Consider the following 18594-nt stretch of genomic DNA (forward strand, 5'->3'; position numbering starts at 1 on the left):
ATATTGTACGCTTAACTTCGCAAGAGAAACCTGATTATGGAATATATAAAACTATCAAACTGAATATTATTATACATTCAAATAAACATTATACTGTACTTATACTGAGAAGAACAACTTTGAAACAAATAAATTCTGTAACACAGGATGCAGTTTGTTAGCAACATTTCTCTATAACTCATCCCAGCTCTCTCTCTCTCTCTCTCTCTGCAGTGCTTTGGACCTATAAGTCAATTTCTTTAAATGAGGCGCATTTGCACCGACTCGCAGCGGTGCCATTTTAGCTCGGAAAAGTTTCCTGATCGTTGATTGGTTAGAATTATCTTGTCCAACCAATCAGCGATCAGGAAGGGCACCCCTGCGATTCTGTGCAAATCTGCCTCGCTAAAAAAAATTGACTATACAACCTGTTTCTTTACCCACACTGCAAGGTAGCAATACACTATTGAGGAAAGTAAAATCTTCAGTCTATACACAGTTTCTTAGTTTCACTTTAAATTAGTTAGCAACATATATTCTAAATATCCCTCCTCGCATTAAACAATGAATCAGTAGCTGTTGCATTGAAAGTGTAACTAATATTTCGGACATAGCAACAGTAATTAATACCTGTTATTGTGTAAAGGACCAAACAATTACTATTATTCTGGTCAGTAAAATTATAACCGAGTCTGAAGTTAATTAGTTATATTATCTAAGAAATCAAATACATTAACTTGTTGTATATTTGCTAAGTTTTACGCACCTCATTACCAACCAAATTAAAAGGACCATTTCTTTGAGAAACACATTAAGTCTGTGCGTTCTTCAATAGCACAAAAATTGGCTTTATTGAGAAAGTCTTCCAAGATTTTCGGAGTTCAATCTACTCTGAAGAAGTGTTTTAACTCTTCTATTCTACCTTGTTTCGAGTATTGTTCTCCTGTCTGGTGTTCAGCTGCTGATTCTCATCTTAATTTGTTGAACAGTAGCTTACGGTCTATCAAATTTCTTATTTCTGATCTAGATATCTATCTCTGACACCGTCGTTCATTTACATCTTCCCGGACAGTTCCATCCTGTTCGTAATACTAGGCATGCATTAATTCTGATAGTCAGGCCTTCTCCATCACGAGGCTCAATACTACACAGTATCCTAGAGGTTTTATTCCAGCTGTTACCAAGTTGTTGAATGACCTCCCTAATCGGGTAGTTGAATCGATAGAACTTCAAAATTTCAAACTTGCAGCAAATGGTTCATGTTGAACAGGCTGGCATAAGTCATTTTATTGTTTATATATGAAATGTCTGTTTTGACGTTGTTACTCTTTTCAAAATACTTTATCTTAATTGTTCATTATTTCTCATACCATTTATTTATTTCCTTATATCCTTTCCTCACTAAGCTATTTTTCCCTGTTGAAACCCTTGGGCTTATATATATCATTTTGCTTTTCCAACTAGGGTTGTAGCCTACCTATTATTATAATCATTATTATTATGTTTATTATTATTATTATTATTAATATTATTATTATTAATAATAATAATAATAATAATAATAATAATAATAATAATAAATACCATGATTTACAAATTCTATTTCTATATACCCATACCGCTTCTCCTCTAACAGTCTTTCGTCACCTTTCTTATTTTCTCAAATGAAAATACTACCATTCACTACGCTAGTAAATTACGTAATTTTGCGCCGCTATAATTCTTACAGTTGCGTGTAAGCTATCGTCTACACCTTATACAACAAAGAACAATTATTCTCTTCAACCACTCTTTCATAACACCGTCTTCATCTACAAATGCCCTACAAACCCTGGCCAACCACCGTCCTGCAACATCTAACTTTGCAATCCTTTCAATTCCAGGTATCTTTACATTTTTAGCATCTAAAATTATTTTCTTACATCCTCAATTTTCAGTCCCTTGTGCATTCTCGACATGCACCTGACATTTATTTGTATCACTAAACTGTCCGTCTTCCATCTTCAACATTCAACAAATCTTCAAAATACTAACTTCATCTGCACAAGACTGATTTCCATCAGATAGAATCTCTCTATTTGCGTCTCCTATTCTGAGATTTTGGAAGCCATTGATATAAATCTTCACCTAAACCAATTAAATTGTGTAAACTGCTCAGCTGAGAATGAGACCACAGGGGACTATAAACATTAGGAGTTTTTCCCAGTTCAGAAGAGAAAATGGATATCCTCCAAGTACAAGTAATTTTGAACAAAAATGTGGTGGCGTTTTAGCATTTAACTGGGAACTATAATTCAATGTTATTTAACAATATACTTTATAGGTTACTAATCATAATAATATTAGACTGTAGTTTAAGTCACTACTTTTAGGATGAATCATTTTTCTCGTAGAGTTTTTCAAACAATATGACCTCAGATTGTGTGACATATTCAGTTTTCCTTCAACTTCTATAAATAAAATTACCTTTTACAAAATCACACATAATTCTTTCAAGTAGACGAATATTGTACATTTTAATAAGGAGTGGATGGTTGTGATATGCACTAACCTAGAACTAAATATTCCAGAACACAGAAGTACAAAGATAGTTATGTTCAAAGTAAAAAAAAATAAAGAAACAATAACAAATGATAGAGAGAGAGAGAGAGAGAGAGAGAGAGAGAGAGAGAGAGAGAGAGAGAGAGAGAGAGAGAGAGAGAGAGAGAGAGAGAGAGAGAGAGAGAGACGTAATATTCAACATAAAAGATGTGTTCATAAGAGGTGTGCCGATACAGCGACAAACCTTATCTGTCAGGACAATCAGATCAATCAAACATAAACAACGGAGACTTTATCTTTATTTACCGATCAGGGTTCAAGATTGGAATCTGTATCGTTTTATGTTAAGGTAAAATACAAATAGTAAGGCGTGTTTTCATTTAAGAGTTTGCTATTGTATTCGTATCATTGCAAAAATTGAATTTTTTAAAGGAGACAGTCAGTCATAAGAATGTAAATGTTCATTTCATTGTTCAGGTTAAGATAAGTCCCAGTGATACACCCTATTTTACTTGTATATCATAACTTATTTTTGTTGCAGTTAGGCGTGGGATCCCTTATAAACAAAGGATAAGCTGTTAGAGATGAAAAGCATATACAGTATTGTTGAATTGTTTAGGCTAAGAATGTATTTGACAATGATATAACCCCTTAAAGTCATCCTATATAAATGGGGAGGACTACAGTGGGAAACCAGTTTTGGTTAAATATAAGATACTATGACATCTACTCAAATATATAAACCATATACTATTTCTGCTTCCTGTCTTTTTTTTTATCTACTTCGGACCTAAAATATTGGGGAAATGAGTTTTCCTAAACATCCCCATTATATAGATAATAATGGGTATCCCTGTGGGACACTGGGGGTTTGAGTGGGGAAACATCATAACACCAGTGAATTGCAGAAATAACAATGATAAAAAGGCATGATAATGAGATGAAAAAATATATTGTTTGTGTAACTGGCATGAAAGTAAAGTATCGTAATTACCTATAACTTATATCACATCCTTTTAGATGGTTTTTGCTCTGCCATGGCTCACCTTGATAACAATTAACATTATCACTGTTCCTCTGTTCAGGCAAGCAGTACATGGGTGTGTTTCGCACATCATCCATGTGAATCACCATTGAAATATAATAACTTATACTTTATATCACATTCCTCAAATGGGTTTTTTTCTCCGACGTGGATCGTTTCACTCGCAAATAAACATTATCTCAGTGCTCCGTTGTTCTGGCAAGCAGTACATGGATAAGCTGCGAACGCCATGCTTTTGACTTTCAGAAGAGCAACAATAGCTATATGTTGAGCAGAGAGTGTTTTCAACATAATCAATTACCAAGATAGCCTAGATGAATTTACACTAGATTTTGAAATTGATTCAACTTCCCTTTTGTAGATGTCTTCTTCCAACTGTAGTCTGTTAGATCCAAAGAGGGAAAAAAATTTCTCTTGTAAACTCTCTGGAAACTTGTGCATAAATATCTGGAAGCTCTTAATTGGTTAAAAAAGTCAGGGAAGGGTTATGTCATACAAAAACAGAACAGGTTGTAAAAGAAAATGCAAACAAAGCATCCACAGTAACCCAACATCAGTCTCCCAGAAGTAAACAATGGACTTGGACAACAACATGGTGTTCACATTCTAATTGATCGATATGTAAGTTATTATGGCCTACCTCCATTAGTCAAACTGAGAAAAATGTGAACTAGTCAGCACTCATCCATTTCATATACAGTAGCGAATTCCAGTTTCACTAGAAATTAATGTATCATATATTAACCCAGGTTTGTGGGTGAGGAAATAAGGAACATGGTAAATATGAAGATACTTGATAACCTAACTCAAGTGACCCAGCCCCATCTAACAACTCTTTAATTGTAGGCATCGAACCTAACTTATGGGCTAGGGTGCATAAATAACAAACTAAAATTCATTTTGTTTTGAATACTGTATATGGTACTTTGTTTATTTGGGTAAATATTTACCCATGCACCATCACTAATATACTGTACACAGAAAACCTCGCCTTTCCCTCCTAACCTAACCTAGTATGCAATGTCCTTACTCATTAGGGCAGGAGTTTGCCTTTGACATCCTCATTTTCAATATTAATCTTACCCGATGATCATGTAGCTGTCAACTCCGTTGCCCGACAGAAATCTACGGTCGGGATACGCCAGCGATCGCTATCCAGGTGGGGGTGTACACAACAGCGCCATCTGTGAGTAGGTACTCAAGTACTTCTTGTCAACAAGAACTCAATTTTTCCTCTGTCGTGCCGCCGGCAAGACCTACTTGGATACGCTGTTGATTCTGGAGTTGTTGTTCACGATTTGGTGATGTATTCACTCTAGAGTTTAGCCTTCGCTATTCAGGAAGCTTTATCATTAGCTTAGCAAGCTTTTGGAATTAATTTGGATTAATTGTTAACGAACTTTGCTAGATTTTGGAATTCCCCCTTGACTACTTCTAAATTCAAGATGTCTGACCAGTCTCAAGTCCCTAAGTACAGGCAGTGTAGCGTTAGGACTTGTGCTAGGCGTCTTCCGAAGGCCTCTATAGATCCTCACACCGTTTGTTCCAATTGTAGGGGTAAATCCTGTCAATTGGAAGATCGATGTGGGGAATGCGCTGGGCTTTCGGAATTCGATTTTAACGAATTCCTTAAAAATGCACGTAGGTTAGAGAAGGAGAGAATCAGGAGGAGTTCTTCTCGCTCTGTGGATTTTTCCTCTCCCCATGCCCCTCAACCTTTTCCTTCCCCTGTGGTGGTGACTCCCGAACCTGCTACTAGTGCTCAGCCATCCATGGCGGATATGTTGCGTGCCATTCAGGCTCTCGGTGACAGAGTGGAGTCATTGGCTAATGACCGTAATCAGCTCTTGGCAGATGTCAGAGAGCTGAAAGCGAAAAGTGCAGTGGGAAGTGTTATCAGTGCTAGTGATGTGAAAAGTGTCAGTGTCAGTGTTGCGCATGAGGGTACATCTGTGCGTGCCAGTCGTCCTCCCAGTCCGGGACCTCTTGCAAGCTCCCAAGCCCAGGGGAGAAGCAATGTCGAAGGACCAAAGGGTTCGGCAGGCCTTGATCGGCGCACGGATGTATCCTCAGTGGTTGCGGACGTATCTGTCAAAGATCGTCCCATCCACAAACAGACGAATGAGCCCTTACATTCCTCGTCTGTGGAAGAAGTTTTCAGGAGGAAACGATGGACCAAGGTTTCACGACCGCTCAAACGTAAGGTCCCTTCCGAGCGAGTCCAACGGCCCAGGTGTAGCCACTGGGTCAGTTCGGACTCGCTGCAGTCATCTGATGACTGCACACCTCCCAAGAGAGGTAGAGTGGTTCCACAACAGGCTACTGCTCCGTCTGTTGTTGCTCCAACCACGGTAGACCCTAAGTGGTCCATGCTGCAGACTATGCAGTCTCAGCTTGCGGCATTCATGCAGGAGTATCATGCTGAGAAGGTTAACACTGCACCTGTTAACCTACAACCCGCCGAGGTTGTGCGCTCAGCAGATACTGCGGCTGCCTGCTCCCACACTCCACCTGTGAGAGCTCCACCACCGATGCGCAGTCCACCCTGCCAGACGCATGTTCTTGCTGCACCATCCGTTGACATGCGTGAGCTACCGCATCAGCAGTGGGAAGGTGCTGTAGAGCTGCCGGGTTCCAGCACTATGCGGCATTCTCCGCAGCCCATGCGGCATGCTCCGCATACCATACAGCATGCTCCGCTTACCATACAGCATGCTCCGCAACCCACCGCAGCCCCTCCCACGCTCCAGCACTCTGCTTTTGTTGTTGCCAGCTCGCAGACTGACCAGCAGCGGCATGATGTTGGATCCGCAGCTACGCATGCACCCGTACTGCCGGATTCAGCCGTTCAGCTTTCTGCTCTGCCTTTGCCACTTCCTACTCAGCTTTCGGATGATGGAGTATCGGATGACGAAGCAGCACATTTAGATGAACCGCACTCTGACTTTGAAGGGCCCAAGTCTACACCTCCCTCCTTAGACTTTCGTAAAGTCCTTGCCTTGTTCAGGGACTTGTATCCTGAGCAGTTTGTGTCTGCAACCCCTCGCTCTCCTCCCTCCGAGTTTGCTCTGGGCATGCAATCTGCTGCGCCTGCCTTCACCAAGCTTGTTCTCGCACGATCATCTAAGAGAGCTTTGAGGGTTATGGGAGAGTGGTTGCATTCCAAGAAGCAACTGGGAAAGACTGCTTTCATCTTTCCGCCCACCAAGCTTGCTTCCAAGTCGAGCGTCTGGTATGCCACGGGAGAGGAACCCGGCTTGGGAGTTCCTGCCTCTGCCCAGGGCGACTTCTCAAGTCTGGTTGACTCTCCCCGCAGGTTGGCTATGAGACGATCGAAGATCTGCTGGTCCTTTTCTGATATGGATCATCTGTTGAAGGGAGTCTTTCGTGCCTTCGAGATCTTCAACTTCCTCGATTGGTGTTTGGGAGCCTTAAGCAGGAAGATTTCCCCTTCAGATAGGGACTCTGCCATGCTGATCATGTCTAGCATGGACAAAGCCATTCGGGATGGGTCTGGTGAACTTGCGGCTTCGTACGTGTCGGGAGTGCTCAAGAAGAGAGAACATCTTTGCTCCTTCTTATCGGCTGGTATCACTCCTTGCCAGAAGTCAGAGTTGTTGTTTGCTCCTCTCTCCAAGTGTCTATTTCCGGAGGAGCTGATTAAGGGGATGGCTGCCTCTCTTATCCAGAAGGATACCCATGATCTGATGGCATCTTCTGCACGTAAGGCTAAAACCTTACCTTCCGTGCCTAGACCCTTCCGCCCTGCAGCAGTAGACACTCCTGCAACTAGGTTCATCCCGCCCTTTCGTGGCAGAACCTCCAGCAGAGGAGGTACCCGTGCCGACAGTCACCGTGGCAAATCCAAGAAGGGTTCCAAGTCCGCAAAAGGCAAGTTCTGACTGCCTTCCTCTCCAGACAGCAGTGGGAGCCAGACTCAAGACCTTCTGGCAAGCTTGGGAGAGCAGAGGTGCAGACGCTCAGTCTGTGAAGTGGCTAAGGGAGGGATACAGAATTCCGTTCTGCCGCAGTCCCCCGCTAGCTACATCTCCCATCAACCTCTCTCCCAACTACAAGGAGAAGGACAAGAGGCTAGCGTTGCAACAAGAGGTGTCGCTCTTGCTACAAAAGGAAGCGGTAGTCATAGTCCGGGACCATCATCCCCGGGCTTCTACAACCGTCTCTTCCTGGTAGCGAAGAAGACAGGAGGTTGGAGACCGGTGCTGGACGTCAGTGCTCTCAATGCTTTTGTCACCAAGCAGACGTTCACGATGGAGACGACGAAGTCGGTCCTAGCAGCGGTCAGGCAGGAGGACTGGATGGTCTCGTTAGACCTGAAAGACGCGTACTTTCACGTCCCCATCCATCCAGACTCCCAACCTTTCCTAAGGTTCGTCTTTGGAAAGGTTGTGTACCAGTTCCAAGCCCTGTGCTTTGGCCTAAGCACGGCACCTCTTGTGTTTACCAGACTGATGAGGAATATTGCGAAATTCCTTCACTTGGCAGACATCAGAGCCTCCCTCTTTTTGGACGACTGGCTTTTAAGAGCTCCAACAAGTCGTCGCTGTCTGGAGAATCTCAGATGGACTATGGATCTGACCAAGGAACTGGGCCTCCTGGTCAATATAGAGAAGTCCCAGCTCGTCCCATCCCAGACCATTGTCTATCTAGGTATGGAGATTCAGAGTCGAGCTTTTCGGGCTTTTCCGTCGGCCCCAAGGATCAATCAAGCCCTAGAATGCATCCAGAGCATGCTGAGAAGGAACCGATGTTCAGTCAGGCAGTGGATGAGTCTAACAGGGACACTTTCATCGCTGGCCCAGTTCATCGAGTTAGGGAGATTCCACCTCCGCCCCCTTCAGTATCATCTAGCTGCTCACTGGATAAAGGACATGACGCTAGAGGCGGTCTCAGTGCCTGTTTCCGAAGAGATGAGGTCTACTCTAACGTGGTGGAAGAACAGCATTCTTCTCAAGGAAGGTCTACCATTGGCTGTTCAGACCCCCGACCACCGTCTCTTCTCGGACGCATCGGACACGGGCTGGGGTGCGACACTGGACGGACAGGAATGCTCGGGCACATGGAATCAGGAGCAAAGGACACTTCACATCAATTGCAAGGAGTTGTTGGCGGTTCATCTGGCCTTGATAAACTTCAAGTCCCTCCAGCTAAACAAGGTGGTGGAGGTGAACTCCGACAACACCACAGCCTTGGCTTACATCTCCAAGCAAGGAGGGACTCATTCGAGGAAGTTGTTCGAGATCGCAAGGGACCTCCTCATTTGGTCAAAAGATCGAAAGCTTTCGCTGGTAACGAGGTTCATTCAGGGCGATATGAATGTCATGGCAGATCGCCTCAGCCGGAAGGGTCAGGTCATCCCCACAGAGTGGACCCTTCACAAGAATGTTTGCAGCAGACTATGGGCCCTGTGGGGTCAGCCAACCATAGATCTATTCGCTACCTCGATGACCAAGAGGCTCCCGATGTATTGTTCTCCGATTCCAGACCCAGCAGCAGTTCACGTGGATGCCTTTCTGCTGGATTGGTCCCATCTCGACCTGTATGCGTTCCCGCCGTTCAAGATTGTCAACAGGGTACTTCAGAAGTTCGCCTCTCACAAAGGGACACGGCTGACGTTGGTTGCTCCCCTCTGGCCCGCGAGAGAATGGTTCACCGAGGTACTGCAATGGCTAGTCGACGTTCCCAGGACTCTTCCTCTAAGAGTGGACCTTCTGCGTCAACCTCACGTAAAGAAGGTGCACCCAAACCTCCACGCTCTTCGTCTGACTGCCTTCAGACTATCGAAAGACTCTCAAGAGCTAGAGGCTTTTCGAAGGAGGCAGCCAGAGCGATTGCCAGAGCAAGGAGGACATCCACTCTCAGAGTCTTTCAGTCTAAATGGGAAGTCTTCCGAAGCTGGTGCAAGGCGAATGCAGTTTCCTCAACCAGTACCACTGTAACCCAGATTGCTGACTTCCTGTTACATCTAAGGAACGTAAGATCCCTATCAGCTCCTACGATCAAGGGTTACAGAAGTATGTTGGCAGCGGTATTCCGCCACAGAGGCTTGGATCTTTCCACCAACAAAGATCTACAGGACCTCCTTAGGTCTTTTGAGACCTCAAAGGAACGTCGGTTGTCCACACCAGGCTGGAATCTAGACGTGGTTTTAAGGTTCCTAATGTCATCAAGATTTGAACCGCTCCAATCAGCCTCTTTTAAGGACCTCACATTAAAAACTCTTTTCCTCGTGTGCTTAGCAACAGCTAAAAGAGTCAGTGAGATCCACGCCTTCAGCAGGAACATAGGTTTTACATCTGAAACGGCTACATGTTCCTTGCAGCTCGGTTTTTTGGCTAAAAACGAGCTTCCTTCCCGTCCTTGGCCTAAGTCGTTCGAGATCCCAAGCCTGTCCAACTTGGTGGGGAACGAACTAGAGAGAGTACTTTGCCCAGTAAGAGCTCTTAGGTACTATTTAAGAAGATCAAAGCCATTACGAGGACAATCAGAAGCTTTATGGTGTGCTATCAAGAAGCCTACTCTACCGATGTCTAAGAACGCAGTTTCTTACTACATCAGGCTTCTGATTAGAGAAGCACATTCTCATCTGAAGGAAGAAGACCTTGCTTTGCTGAAGGTAAGGACACATGAAGTGAGAGCTGTTGCTACTTCAGTGGCCTTCAAACAGAACCGTTCTCTGCAGAGTGTTATGGATGCAACCTATTGGAGAAGCAAGTCAGTGTTCGCATCATTCTATCTCAAAGATGTCCAGTCTCTTTACGAGAACTGCTACACCCTGGGACCATTCGTAGCAGCGAGTGCAGTAGTAGGTGAGGGCTCAGCCACTACATTCCCATAATCCCATAACCTTTTTAATCTTTCTCTTGAATACTTTTTATTGTTGTTTTTTGGGTTGTACGGAAGGCTAAGAAGCCTTCCGCATCCTGGTTGATTTGGCGGGTGGTCAAATTCTTTCTTGAGAAGCGCCTAGGTTAGAGGTTGTGATGAGGTCCTTTAGTATGGGTTGCAGCCCTTTATACTTCAGCACCTAGGAGTCGTTCAGCATCCTAAGAGGACCGCTAGGCTCAGTAAGGAAGACGTACTTAAAAAATGTTATTTTCATTAGTATAATAAATTTTTGAATATACTTACCCGATAATCATGTAGCTGTCAACTCCGTTGCCCGACAGAATTCTACGGAAGGGATACGCCAGCGATCGCTATACAAGAGGGGGGTGTACTCACCAGCGCCACCTGTGGCCAGGTACTGCAGTACTTCTTGTTGACACCACCTCAATTTTTCCTCGGTCCACTGGTTCTCTATGGGGAGGAAGGGTGGGTCAATTAAATCATGATTATCGGGTAAGTATATTCAAAAATTTATTTTACTAATGAAAATAACATTTTTCAATATTAATCTTACCCGATAATCATGTAGCTGATTCACACCCAGGGAGGTGGGTGAAAACCAGTGTACATGTATATCAAGAAGCTAAGTATCCCGTATTTCATATTATCAGTTATTCAAAATAACAATGAAATTATAAGTACCTGGTAAGGAAGTCGACTTGAACCATTACTCTGCCTTTAATAAGTTCGTCTTCCTTACTGAGCGCAGCGTTCCTCTTAGGAGGCTGAACAACTCTAAGGTGCTGAAGTATCAAGGGCTGCAACCCATACTAAAGGACCTCATCACAACCTTTAACCTCGGCGCTTCTCAAGAAAGAATTGACCACCCGCCAAATCAACAAGGATGTGGAAGGCTTCTTAGCCGACCGTACAACCCATAAAAAGTATTCAAGAGAAAGGTTAAAAGGTTATGGGATTATGGGAATGTAGTGGCTGAGCCCCCGCCTACTACTGCATTCGTTGCTACGAATGGTCCCAGGGTGTAACAGTACTCGTAAAGAGACTGGACATCTTTGAGATAGAATGATGCGAACACTGAATTGCTTCTCCAATAGGTTGCATCCATAACACTCTGCAGAGAACGGTTCTGTTTGAAGGCCACTGAAGTAGCCACAGCTCTCACTTCATGTGTCCTTACCTTCAGCAAAGCAAGGTCTTCTTCCTTCAGATGAGAATGTGCTTCCCTAATCAGAAGCCTGAATAGTAAGAAACTGAGTTCTTAGACCTTGGAAAAGAAGGCTTCTTGATAGCACACCATAAGGCTTCTGATTGTCCTCGTAAAGGTTAAGACCTTTTTAGATAGTACCTAAGAGCTCTAACTGGGCAAAGTACTCTCTCCAGTTCATTCCCCACCAAGTTGGACAGGCTTGGGATCTCGAACGACTTAGGCCAAGGACGTGAAGGAAGCTCGTTTAGCAAAAACCGAGCTGCAAGGAACATGTAGCCGTTTCAGATGTGAAAACTATGATCCTGCTGAAGGCGTGGATCTCACTTACTCTTTTAGCTGTTGTCAAGCACACGAGGAAAAGAGTTTTTAATGTGAGGTCCTAAAAAGAGGCTGATTGGAGAGGTTCAAATCTTGATGACATAAGGAACCTTAGGACCACGTCTAGATTCCAGCCTGGAGTGGACAATCGACGTTCCTTTGAGGTCTCAAAAGACCTAGGGAGGTCCTGTAGATCTTTGTTGGTGGAAAGATCCAAGCCTCTGTGGCGGAAAACCGCTGCCAACATACTTCTGTAACCCTTGATCGTAGGAGCTGAAAGGGATCTTACGTTCCTTAGATGTAACAGGAAGTCAGCAATCTGGGTTACAGTGGTACTGGTTGAGGAAACTGCATTGGCCTTGTACCAGCTTCGGAAGACTTCCCCTTGAGACTGATAGACTCTGAGAGTAGATGTTCTCCTTGCTCTGCCAATCGCTCTGGCTGCCTCCTTCGAAAAGCCCCTAGCTCTTGAGAGTCTTTCGAAAGTCTGAAGGCAGTCAGACGAAGAGCGTGGAGGTTTGGGTGTACCTTCTTTACGTGAGGTTGACGTAGAAGGTTCACTCCTAGAGGAAGAGTCCTGGGAATGTCGACCAGCCATTGCAGTACCTCTATGAACCATTCTCTCGCGGGCCAGAGCGGAGCCAACCAACGTCAGCCGTGTCCCTTTGTGAGAGGAGAACTTCTGAAGTACCCTGTTGACAATCTTGAACGGCGGGAATGCACACAGGTCGAGATGGGACCAATCCAGCAGAAAAGCATCCACGTGAACTGCTGCTGGGTCTGGAATCGGAGAACAATACAACGGGAGTCTCTAGGTTATCGAGGTAGCGAACAGATCTATGGTTGGCTGACCCCACAGGGCCCAAAGTCTGCTGCAAACATTCTTGTGAAGGGTCCACTCTGTGGGGATGACCTGACCCTTCCGGCTGAGGCGATCTGCCATGACATTCATATCGCCCTGAATGAACCTCGTTACCAGCGTGAGCTTTCGATCTTTTGACCAGATGAGGAGGTCCCTTGCGATCTAGAACAACTTCCACGAATGAGTCCCTCCCTGCTTGGAGATGTAAGCCAAGGCTGTGGTGTTGTCAGAGTCCACCTCCACCACCTTGTTAAGCTGGAGGGACTTGAAGTTTATCAAGGCCAGATGAACCGCCAACAACTCCTTGCAATTGATGTGAAGTGTCCTTTGCTCCTGATTCCATGTTCCCGAGCATTCCTGTCCGTCCAAAGTCGCACCCCAGCCCGTGTCTGATGCGTCCGAGAGGAGACGGCGGTCGGGTTTCTGAACAGCCAAAGGTAGACTTCCTTGAGAAGAAAGCTGTTCTTACACCACGCGAGAGTAGACCTCCTCTCTTCGGAAACAGGAACTGAGACCGTCTCTAGCGTCATGTCCTTTATCCAGTGAGCAGCTAGATGATACTGAAGGGGGCGGAGGTGGAGTCTCCCTAACACGATGAACAGGGCCAGCGATGAAAGTGTCCCTGTTAGACTCATCCACTACCTGACTGAGCATCGGTTCCTTCTCAGCATGCTCTGGATGCATTCTAGGGCTTGGAAGATCCTTGGGGCCGACGGAAAAGCCCGAAAAGCTCGACTCTGAAGATCCATACCCAGGTAGACAATGGTCTGGGATGGGACGAGCTGGGACTCCTCAAAATTGACCAGGAGGCCCAGTTCGTTGGTCAGATCCATAGTCCATCTGAGAATCTCCAGACAGCGACGACTTGTGGGAGCTCTTAAAAGCCAGTCGTCTGACGGAGCCGGACACAAGATCATGGTACTGCTGCACAGTCTGTGAACTGTCAACCATGGGGAAGCGAGGAAGTACAGTGACAACCCGAAGCTGTCTAGACTGTCTGGGTCGTACAGACAACTCCTTATCGGGTTGCTGAGGTTGCCGCACTGCGTCACAACAAGTCACTTCTGCTGGTTGTTGAACGTCTTCCCAGTGACACACTGACTCCGTAAACAAAAAATCCTCTAACAAGGACTAAGCTTGGACTGCATGTCTTGCAACACAGCTCAAGGTCTATGGGAGCAGGTGTGGTAACAGACGGGGTTAGCGACTGAAGTGGAACCATTACCTTCCCTGGAAGCATGTTATGCTTAAATAAAAGTCCATAGGAGGCTACGCAGCTAAAGGCTCCTCTCCAAATGACAGAGTCCTCAAGGGAATATCAGAAGGAGGGAGAATAGCACTTTCTCATCTACAGGGACCATATCCGAGAAAAGCTAAGTTCTCTCAGTGAGGGTTTCACTGGTGCAAAAGCAGCAGACTAGAAGGCAACGTTATGAAGCTGCTTGACAGTCTAGTGAGTTGGCAACAACCAAAGATGTGTGACTGAGAAGCATGCGGTAAGGTATGCAGAGCATGCTGTATGCAGAGCATGCTGTATGTAGAGCATGCTGTAAGGTAAGCAGAGCATGTTGCATGGCGTGTGGCTTATGCTGCATGGGATGAGGCTCATGCTGCATGGGATGAGGCTCATGCTGCTTAAAAGAAATCTGAACCTGACACTAATCTAGCTGTCCGAGGATTTACCTGGTGAGACATCAGTCTCTTTACCAGAGAGTTTTACCAGATTTCCCCGGGCCACCACGTGACACAATTGGTAGTAATTCATTCAAATTACCTCTAATGAGTCAATATGGATAAATATCAACACAACATCGTGTTCAAATAGAAATAAATTTCTACCTCATACTTAGGATCGAACACTAGCCCCTTCTAATGAAAGGCCAGGTCGAAACCAACCATGCCACGAGAGCCCATAGGATGTCGCATAGCATGAGGCTCCTGCCTCATGGGTTGAGGAGGATGCCGCATAGCATGAGGCTCCTGCCTCATGGTTTGATCCTGTGAGGTTCCTGCCTCAAGAGTTGCGTCTGCCTCAAGGGTTGAGGGGGTAGCTGCGCAGAGAGAGGCTCATGCTGCATAGACTGCGGTTCAAGTTGAATGGGAAGAGGCTCAAGCTGAGGAGAAAGTGGCAGATGCATGCGTTGAGGTGGCTGACTCATAGCATGAGGTTCCTGCCTCAAGAGTTGCGCTTGCCTCAAGGGTTGAGGTGGCTGCGCAGAGAGAGGCTCTTGACTCACGAGTTGAGGTTCTTGAGGTGCTTGCCTCGAGAGTTGAGGTTCTCTCGAGGAAAGTGGAGGTGGTTGTTGCGAGAGTTGAGGTGGCTGCCTCAAGGATGGTAGAGGTTGTCGTACCTCAAGAGGTTGCTGCCTCGAGGGTAGTTGTAATGCAAGATACTCCTGCCTCAAGGGTAGAGGAGGTTGTAAGGCATAAGGCTCCTGCCCCCATTGTTGAGGAGGTTGCTGCGTGGTAAGAGGCTCCTGCCTCAAGGAAAGTGGAGGTTGCTGCACAGCGCTGGTATCTGGCAACTCCCAACGCGGCAGCTCACGCATGGAGGTAGCTTGAGGAACCTCAACCTCATACGTCTGGCAGATTGTACTGCGCAGAGGAGGAGGAGCGTTCGCAGGAGGAGGTGTATTAACCTTCTCTGCCTGAAACTCCTGCATCAATACCGCAAGCTGAGACTGCATTGTCTGCAGCATAGACCACTAGAGTTTAAGAAAGACAACAACAAACGGAGCTACTGTCCGTTGAGACTGAGGGTCTAAAACAGCTGGTGCGGCAACAGACGGTAGCTACTGCCTGTTGCGATACCACCTTGCCTCTCTGGGAGGTGTGCAGTTGTCGTACTGCAGCAAGTCCGAACTGACCCAGGGCTAATGGCTACACCTAGGAGTTGGACTTGTGCGGAAGGGACCGACTTGCACTTAAAAGCTGCAAGATTTGGTCCATGGTTTCTGCGAGAAACCTCTTCCGCAGACGAGGAATAAAAGGGCTCTCTCGTCTTTGTGTGGGTGGGGTGATCACGTCGGCAACGTGTGTAGATACACCCGAAACCACGGAGGGAAAACGTCTGTTCGTCGATCAAGGCCTGCTGAACCCATAAGTCCTTCGACATTACTTCTCCCCTGGGCTTGGGAGCTTGTAAGAGGTCCCAGACTAGGCGAACAACTGGCACGAACAGACGAACCCTCGAACGCAACACTGTAACACTTTGCGCTTATCACTTATCACTTTTGATTTTCTGTTTGCACTTATTTCACTGAACTCGAAACTTTAAGTGGTTTGTACCTGAAACACGCAATTCTATCCTTCCTTAAAAGTTAGTAATTGCGAAAACAGAATTACAATGTAACAGAAAAATCTAATGAAAGATAAATAATTCAGTGGCTGGAAAGAGACTAAACACTAGATCAAATAAACTACGTTTAAAATCTCTCACCGCATAAAGCTTGAGAACAAGAATAAAACTCTAGAAACGTTTACCTTCTTCCCCTAAAGAGACTAGGGAGAAGAGCAAAAACGATAACAACGTTACTCGCTTGAACGAAACGTTTATCCTCCTCTCTCTCCCTCCGTCTCTATCTCTCTCTCTCTCTCTCTCTTGACTTAGAACCTGAGAGAAGAGCCCAATCATATATATCGTTAAAACATATTATTGTTAAAGGAAAAAAACTGAAAGATTTCCCAAATAAAAAGTTCCTTTATTAGAATTAAAACCATTAAGCTAAGAAAGAATGAACAAAACGCTAGAAATGGTTTACTCTTACTGCAACGTGACACCGTGAAAATTCTCTCTCTATCGTAACGATAGAGCGCAAGTTGAACGTTCTGAACGTCAACAACTGCAGAGACAAAACAAAACGTTAGTTCAACTTTGAAAACAGTACGAGACTATCAAAGAAATTCTTTCAAAAACATTAAAATAGCATAATATGTTAACAGGTAAAACCGAAATGACGGGCTCAATGTTAATTAACTTCGGTACCAAGAAAAGACCGCCTACTATTAGGAAAGGTCGAATATAAACAAATATAAAAATTAATTTTAATAAGTTTATAATAAAAGGAAGTTAATCGAAGAGGCCTATAAAAGGCGGAGAGATATAAAATAAATCTATAACTTTTGTTAAGCAAAATTAAGAAAGAGAGTCTATACTCTCTTAGACACCAACACTTCCGTCTAAGGGAAGGGTCGGCCATTTAAAAGTGAAAGAGAGTTCATACTCTCTTCGTCACCATAATTAATCAAATTAATTCCAAAAGCTAGCTAAGCTAATGATAAAACTTCCTGAATAGCGAAAGCTAAACTCTAGAGCAAATACATCACCAAATCGTGAGCAAAAACTCCAGAATCAACAGCGTATCCATGTAGGTCTAGCCGGAGGCACGACAGAGGAAAAATTGAGGTGGTGTCAACAAGAAGTACTGCAGTACCTGGCCACAGGTGGCGCTGGTGAGTACACCCCCCTCTTGTATAGCGATCGCTGGCGTATCCCTTCCGTAGAATTCTGTCGGGCAACGGAGTTGACAGCTACATGATTATCGGGTAAGATTAATATTGAAAAAGGCAGAGTAATAGTTCAAGTCGACTTCCTTACCAGGTACTTATTTATTTTATGTTTGTTATTTTGAATAACTGATAAAATGAAATACGGGATACTTAGCTTCTTTTGTTAACATGTATGCTGGTCTCCACCCACCACCCTGGGTGTGAATCAGCTACATGATCATCGGGTAAGATTAATATTGAAAAATGTTATTTTCATTAGTAAAATAAATTTTTGAATATACTTACCCGATGATCATGAATTTAAGAACCCGCCCTTCCTCCCCATAGAGAACCAGTGGACCGAGGAGAAAATTGAGTTCTTGTTGACAAGAAGTACTTGAGTACCTACTCACAGATGGCGCTGTTGTGTACACCCCCACCTGGATAGCGATCGCTGGCGTATCCCGACCGTAGATTTCTGTCGGGCAACGGAGTTGACAGCTACATGATCATCGGGTAAGTATATTCAAAAATTTATTTTACTAATGAAAATAACATTTTACTTAAACTAACATGAGAAGCCCATTTCTTATTCATCATATAATTTAGTATCTCTGAACGGTGCGCAATAATTGTATACTGATTATTTGTTGTCATCTTTGTGCATCCCCAGTTTCATCTATCATGACCCTAATGCTGGTCATTGCTTTAATTGTAATACTTGAAATGTTTAAGGTAACTTTCCTAATCTTATTCCAGATAGGACCTCTAACAACATTCCGTACCTGTTTAGCAATTTAGGTAGGAACCCAATGGGAAACAGATTTTAGTTACCTGGTGATTAATCTGGCCAATAATGTTTTTGATTCAGCCGTAAAGTCATGTTGATTTGTTGAATATTGATGTCAAATCATGCAAAATTCTAATGCTAAAATACTATGGTACCACATTATTTTTTGTTTTTGTTTAGAGGGTTGGTAATAGGTTAACCAGTCGTTTTCAATGCAGTATTGTATAGTTGAATATAATATTCTTCAAAATATGGTACTTAAAACAATAGGCTTTCAGAAAAACTATATTTCACATTTAGAATCACCGTCTTCTGTATTATATACGGTAAGTTTCAGAATCTAAACACAACCTGATACAAAAACTATAACGAAAACCCTAACTTATTTCACATTTTAAACATTTGGAATACAAACCTATGCTGTTTATTAGGTGTATTACTTTCAGCAAAGCTGAAAGAACGAGCCATTAAATTTTACCGAGGGTTAATGACCC

At 44.2% G+C, this 18594-nt stretch overlaps 1 protein-coding gene across 3 annotated transcripts in view; it reads left to right on the forward strand.

Annotated features, from left to right (window-relative positions):
- The first annotated feature begins 2739 nt into the window (after nt 1–2739).
- The window catches only part of LOC137642207 (zinc finger and BTB domain-containing protein 24-like), a 57128-nt gene continuing 41273 nt past the window's right edge, over nt 2740–18594 (forward strand). The window contains exon 1 of one of the 3 annotated variants that reach the window (XM_068374743.1): nt 2740–2869. Coding sequence is in view for 1 of the 3 variants with exons in the window: in XM_068374742.1 (XP_068230843.1) it covers nt 2883 (1 nt within the window). In the remaining 2 variants the exon portion in view is untranslated. Of the gene's footprint in view, nt 2884–18101; nt 18112–18594 lie in introns of those variants that run through there. The other 2 variants (XM_068374742.1, XM_068374744.1) reach the window with 2 other exon arrangements.

The sequence above is a fragment of the Palaemon carinicauda genome, chromosome 6 (genome assembly GCF_036898095.1).
Source record: "Palaemon carinicauda isolate YSFRI2023 chromosome 6, ASM3689809v2, whole genome shotgun sequence".
Classification (NCBI taxonomy): domain Eukaryota; kingdom Metazoa; phylum Arthropoda; class Malacostraca; order Decapoda; family Palaemonidae; genus Palaemon; species Palaemon carinicauda.